Raw genomic sequence first — 6,615 nt, forward strand, 5'->3', positions numbered from 1 at the left:
AACACCTCTGCAAGCTTCAACGCGACGTGGGACATCCATCCTCCAAAGGGGAAGATCCTGGTCCTCTTCTTTCTTGTAGAACTCCAAGCTTCTTCCAACAGGTGGCAGCTTCCTTGCACCCTCAGCTGTCATTTTTGGGCTCCTGCCCACTCTCGACACTGTTGCGACTATTGGACTTGGTCCCCTTGTCTTACAGGTACTCAGGTCCTGAAGTCCACTGTTGTTGCATTGCTGGTGTTTGTTCTTCCTGCAGAATCCCCCTATCACGACTTCTGTGCTCTCTGGGGGTAGTAGGTGCACTTTACACCTACCTTTCAGGGTCTTGGGGTGGGCTATTTTTCTAACCCTCACTGTTTTCTTACAGTCCCAACGACCCTCTACAAGCTCACATAGGTTTGGGGTCCATTTGTGGTTCGCATTCCACTTTTGGAGTATATGGTTTGTGTTGCCCCTATACCTATGTGCTCCTATTGCAATCTATTGTAACTTTACACTGCTTGCATTACGTTTCTTGCTATTACCTGCATAATTTTGGTTTGTGTACATATATCTTGTGTATATATATCTTATCCTCATACTGAGGGTACTCACTGAGATACTTTTGGCATATTGTCAGAAACATAAAGTACCTTTATTTTTAGTACTCCTGTGTAGTGTGTTTTCTTATGATATCGTGCATATGACACCAGTGGTATAGTAGGAGCTTTACATGTCTCCTAGTTCAGCCTAAGCTGTTTTTCCACAGCTACCTTCTATCAGCCTAAGCTGCTAGAAACACTTCTTCTACACTAATAAGGGATAACTGGACCTGACACAAGGTGTAAGTACGTCTGGTACCCACTACAAGCCAGGCCAGCCTCCTACAGGGCAAAACAAACCATATACTAAGAAAGTGGAATGCGAATCACGAATTCCCCCCTAGACAAGTGTAGTGTGTAGAGAATCGCTGAGAGTGTAAGAAAACCACAAACGTGGGTAAAATACCCCATCCCAGAGCCCAGGAAAGTAGGTGTAAAGTACTTCAAATTTCCTTAGGAGACACTACAAGTCGTGATTAGAGTTATTGCAAGAACTAAGAAAGACTGCAGGAAACAAATGGTGGATTCCAGGACCTGAAGACCTGTAAAGAGAGGAGACCAAGTCAGAGAAGTCACAGAAGATTCCAGGAAGGACAGGAGCCCACGCCAACCTAGAAGATTATGCAAAAGAGGATTCTCTGGTTAGAAGTCTTCAGATGAGCACCAAAGACAAGCTGCTGGTAATAGGAATCTTCACAAATGTTGCCGTCTGACTTGCATGATCGTTTCCTATTGGATGCTACATCTGCAACCGCAGGTGGAGTGATGGATGGACGAATCACCGTGCCCCATAAACTTTAATATACTGTTCCCCAGCAGGACTTTTGTCAAAAATCAGAATCTGCATTTACCCTTTGAGAATTCTCCCTTGCTGAACTCCTTGGAATCTGAGAGGAATAATCCTCACTGCCCTTGCCTTTGAAATGCTTTGATGAGACTTCAGATTTTCTCCTTAACCCAAAGAAGAAGACGTTTGACCAAACTTCTGAAATGCCGATGTCTCCCCTTTTTACTTAATTTCTGCTCAGTTTAGTTAGTGATTTGTTGCCCCAGATTCCCTTTTTCCAAATTCTTTTTGTCCCTTTTGTCCTTTGTAGTCATGTGTTCATCTCCACACTTGTTAAGACCTGATTGGCTAATCTTTAGGGTTTCCCTTGCCCAAACTATCTGAATTTAAATTGCCTTAATGCTTATTACAACAAGCAACGCCTGTGTTCTGTAAATCAGGGGATTAATCTGATGTTCTATATTGTATCCGTTGAATATTTAGTTCTTCTAATACTAGTTCATTTGAACTTATTTAGTCATCTTGGGCAACCCTTGGTGATTTTGTATCTTTATAATTATGTCTTGCAAATTGTCTACATGCCTTTGATTCTTAGCCTGTGATAAAACCCCTTAAATTTATTATCGACTGGAGTATTCGTTGTGTGGCCACATTGGTGATACTGTGTAGTTGAATTGATTGCTGTGAAATTTGATTACTTTTTCTCTACACCTTTATGATGGTTCCAAAGATGCATTGACCTCATTAAGCATTGATTCCTGTGAAGGAAGAAATGCGTAAACAGCGGCTACATTCCATCATTTCCAGGGCAGTAAAAGTAACTGCAGTGCCATGTGGCATAATGCCGGCTGGAAAAAAAAATCACTGGATCAAGGGTGACGCCTGGAAATAATCTTGGTGAGGATAAGAAAAACTTTGTGACTCTCACACTTCACATCCTCATTCAAAGAGGAAAATAAGGTCTATAATCAATGCACGGGATGTGATTCTAGAATAGGCTCATGCTGTAAAGAAAACTAGGGCCAGATGTATCAAAGGATTTGACCCATTCTGTGCCTATGGGAAAAAGCTTTCGAACATATGGCCCCTAGTTACTTAGCAGTAATAATAGTTTTCTAGCTTGAAACTGTTTGAGATTTACATGTGTGTTAGTGCAAGCACATTGTTTGCAATTCACTACACGCATGCCAATAAACTCCTGAACAAAAAATAATCTGAAGGTGGTGGCTTTGTCTTGAAGTCTGTTGGCTTACGATTGACATTCTAGAGAATTATACTGGCTCCAGCTATGATTGATGTCCAAAATTAAAAGGTAAGTTAATTTCAAAGCTATGTTAAAACCCAATTACTAGGTGATAGAAATGTAGAGCATGTGACTCTGGAAAAGATCTAATCTACAAACAATTATTACAGGCAAGTGCCTTCTTTCTTTTTTACTGCATCATCACACCTCACCAATGACACTCTGTTAGGTTCACATTCACCACCATGCCAAATCATGATCACACTTACATGTACAACCCCACAAACTCAGCTGCTCGAAAAAATCCCAAACATGTCTGCCTCACCATCCCCACCCACGCACCTGTACATGCACTTAATAAACCCTGCACTGTTGCCGCACATGCTGTATGTGTTTTATGTGTGTGAGTAAACATCTTCCTTCAGTTCATGTTATACACTAGTAATATGTGTGTGAGGTATCCTAGCAATATTCCTGCTGCCTCCTGCCCCATGCCAATGCTTCCTTCTAGGTCCGTTTGTATTACCACGGTTGCCCAAGTTGTGCCTGTGCTTTGTGTTGGTGCAGCTTGATAAAAGCTATAGCACTATACTATAGGCGAGCGATTAACATTATGGATGCTTATTTTATGTTTTGCTTGCCAGAAGATATAAGAATAAATGGAGGATGTTAAGACTTGGGTATTTCCAATGCAATGCATATTGTATAATATACGCACATTACAGAATTACTGAAAGTAACAAACACGGAATGGAGAAGTGCTTGATTTAATTGTATTAGAGCATGTCACTAATCCTGAAAAGCGGCCTATCCTTGTTCCTAATCATTAGCATGACACCGTACTGAGAATACTTTAGGGCATATTTACACGCCCCTTGTGCTACCGGAGCGTCACTTTCAGCGATGCTCTGGTGGCGCAATGCCCTGCACCATATATACAAGGCGGCGTTACGCACTATGGTGCAAGGGTGCCTGCGTTGGTGCTTGGCAGCTTCATCTAGCACCAGCACTAGGGGAAACACAGAGTTGCGCTGTATTTTTGTAAATATGGTGCATCCCAGCGTTTCTGAAGTGATGCAACGCGATAGTGCCAATTTGGGCGCAGCGCCACACTGTGCCACTTCCTTGTTAATATTCCCCTATGTCTTTCACTTCCACTCAGGGCTGTGGTGGCAAAAATATGCCAGTGAATGAGTACTATAAATGCATCATTTTGTCACCAAGCACCTGTTGCCTTTTACACTAACAAACATTCTAGAATATTTTTGAGCACTCAAGCCTCTATATGACCAAACCTTCCACTCCTACCCTCAAGCCTAAGTGTCTCTGCAAAATCAGTTATACAAACCACTTCTGGATGTACCTTATGCACAGAAAAATATTTGAGGTTCATTCCATTCCACCTCTTTGTAATGTTGCCTTCTGTTCCATTGACTAAACATAAGCAAATAAAACCAGGCCCTAACTGAAAAGGAGTTCGCTGACAGGTACCATTATAAGCATATATCGTTTTACTTTCCAATTTGGTGGTACGTAAGACATGTGTTGAAGATGTATTTTTTCACCATCTGATGAAACTCTCGTTTGTTCTTTTGATGTAGGTATGTCACACCAGTGAAATACGATAAGGAGAACTGTAAGACTTTCTTGGACTACAAGTCATGTGTAACCAGAGTTGTGAGAAATGATGACCCTAATGTTGAGTGCCCAGTCTTTGCTGCAGTCGGAAGATAAAATATATAGCCCTAAAAATAATACAAAACAATAATGTCGACTTTTTAAAATGAATAATTGTTATTCAATCATTTTGCAATAGCGTTTACACGTTTAAAAAATAAATAAAACAGATCTGCACCTCTTTGTAGTTCTCTTACTATTAGTACCATCTCTATCAAACTCCTTTGGCAGGACCCGTTTACGATGGCCTGGTATCGTACCACTGAGCTTTCAGATGATGAAGATGGCCATGAACGAGGGATCAAGAGTTATTTTATGTTTAATGGATATGGTTTAAACTAAATTCCGGGGATGAGGGTTCGTGCACAATATATATCAATGTTGATAGGGTAGTTTCCCTCTTGTGAGTGAGTATTTGTTATGCCACAAAGTTTGTGGGTTCGAATGGGCAGAAAACCAAAGTAAGTGCTATCAGCAATGGTGTAACAAAGTCTTTGCCCCGCCTCCCCACAGGGTGCGGTGAGGAGGCCCCCATACCATCACGCAGACAAGGGTCATGCACAAGTGCCTTACTTCCTGCCACATCATACAACTTCAGCATGTGTTTCATACAACTCTCTTAAAAGAGAATACTGATAACTCAGAGTGATCAACATGCACTGTAGTCAAAGTGACAACAGAGTACATTGAAAATCGGTTTCAGCATTCTTGATTTACAAAATGGGGTTGACACACTGCCTGTGTTGTCCCCATTATCTCAAAAACGTAAATCAACAGAGCTCTTACTTTATACCGCATGTTGAGATGTAAATGAAATTGATGTGCTAAGAAGTGTAAATCGTCCCCGCTACCTTCACCCCGATGATTACAGATTGGGTTTCCAGGTTTCTTAACATTTATTTAGCTTTTTATAGAATCAATGCATCTTGTGTGGTGTCACTCACGTACCGCTTCTACTGAAACAATGTTTTGGTCAAGATATGGCCTAATAACTAAATAGTCAAGCCAGGATACTTGGGTTCACATCCCAGCTCTGCCTTCAACAAAGTGTGTGATCATGGCACATCAATGCATCTCTCAGTGCCTAGGTTTCTGTATCTGCCAGCATTTGGAGTGACAAGGAGTGATACAATACGCATTTGAGGCGCTCGGCAAATAGAGCCCCCCCCATATTGCAATGAGTGATCAATGTGTCAGTAGTTTTGCTCGGTTATGCTCACAATTCATTGGCTAATGACTGCTACAGATTACCCCTATTTTACAGATCTTCCAGTTTCAGATAGCAGAAAACTAGATAAAATCCCAAGCACCAATCTCACTAAATGATTGATGATATTAAGAATTTCCATTAAATATATTCATGGAACAGTCCTACAATTTCAAACTTCCTTATACATTCTAATGGATTCCAAAGCATATATTTAAGAAAGTCCTCAGACGAGCTTCCATTTATTCATGAAAATTCTTTATTCATCATCCACTTTAAATTCACAGCGTGCCTCCAACAACAGCCGATGTATTTCGTCCTGCTCAAAGACTTCTTCAGAGCTACAAAAGGACATATAAGAACACAATTCAAAACCAAAGCCATCATTATAGATGGATCCAGTAAAATCAACATCTGTCACTAAACAAAACAAAAATAAACAACGATAAAAGAGAGAAAACAAACACACTACCAAACAAAGTAAATTACTTTTCAGCCCACATTATATCAACCTAATGTATAGGTCAATCAGTTATTCATAAGGCTGAGAAATTATTAAAGAATAAATCATATAAACAGTAATACAGTAGATACTCCCAAATTACAAATGCTACATTTTACAAATTTAAAGTGCAAATGAACTCTTCTGAGATTGATTTAATTTACATATTCCTATCCCTTGGTGAATAACTTCTTTCTTTAAAATTAATTCATACAATACTATTCTTGCTGGGGACAACCTATTTTATTCACATAAAGTGGTAATATAATCCATAAATTCATAATAAATGCTGGCAATTGTCACTTGATATAACAAAATATTAGAAGTCATACCACAATTCATTCAGTTAGTCGACAGATGTCACATACTCATACAGACGCGCTCACAAATGTGTTGTAAATTCAGACGTACTCAAGCACACCATATAGCCCACAAATTTATTATAATGCCTCCCAACTGTATGTATTTTATGTTTCATTACTTCTGTCAGGTACGAATACATCAAGGGATACCACCCTTTTATGTTCTTAACATTAGTGGTGGATTGCCCACAAACAATATCCTTCCAACAACCTGAACAAAGTAACATCCTATTTTAATTCTGCCCATTCGTCAATATGT

General features: G+C 39.9%; 1 protein-coding gene across 1 annotated transcript in view; it reads left to right on the top strand.

Moving 5' to 3' along the window:
• Nucleotides 1-4,466, top strand: part of LOC138300719 (beta-microseminoprotein-like) — a 93,142-nt gene extending 88,676 nt beyond the window's left edge. Inside the window, exon 4 of the mRNA XM_069240413.1 lies at nt 4,210-4,466. Within this exon, the coding sequence (XP_069096514.1) occupies nt 4,210-4,342 (133 nt within the window). The 3' untranslated portion in view covers nt 4,343-4,466. The remainder of the gene's footprint in view (nt 1-4,209) is intronic.
• Nucleotides 4,467-6,615: the final 2,149 nt, after the last annotated feature.

The sequence above is a fragment of the Pleurodeles waltl genome, chromosome 6 (assembly GCF_031143425.1).
Source record: "Pleurodeles waltl isolate 20211129_DDA chromosome 6, aPleWal1.hap1.20221129, whole genome shotgun sequence".
NCBI lineage: Eukaryota > Metazoa > Chordata > Amphibia > Caudata > Salamandridae > Pleurodeles > Pleurodeles waltl.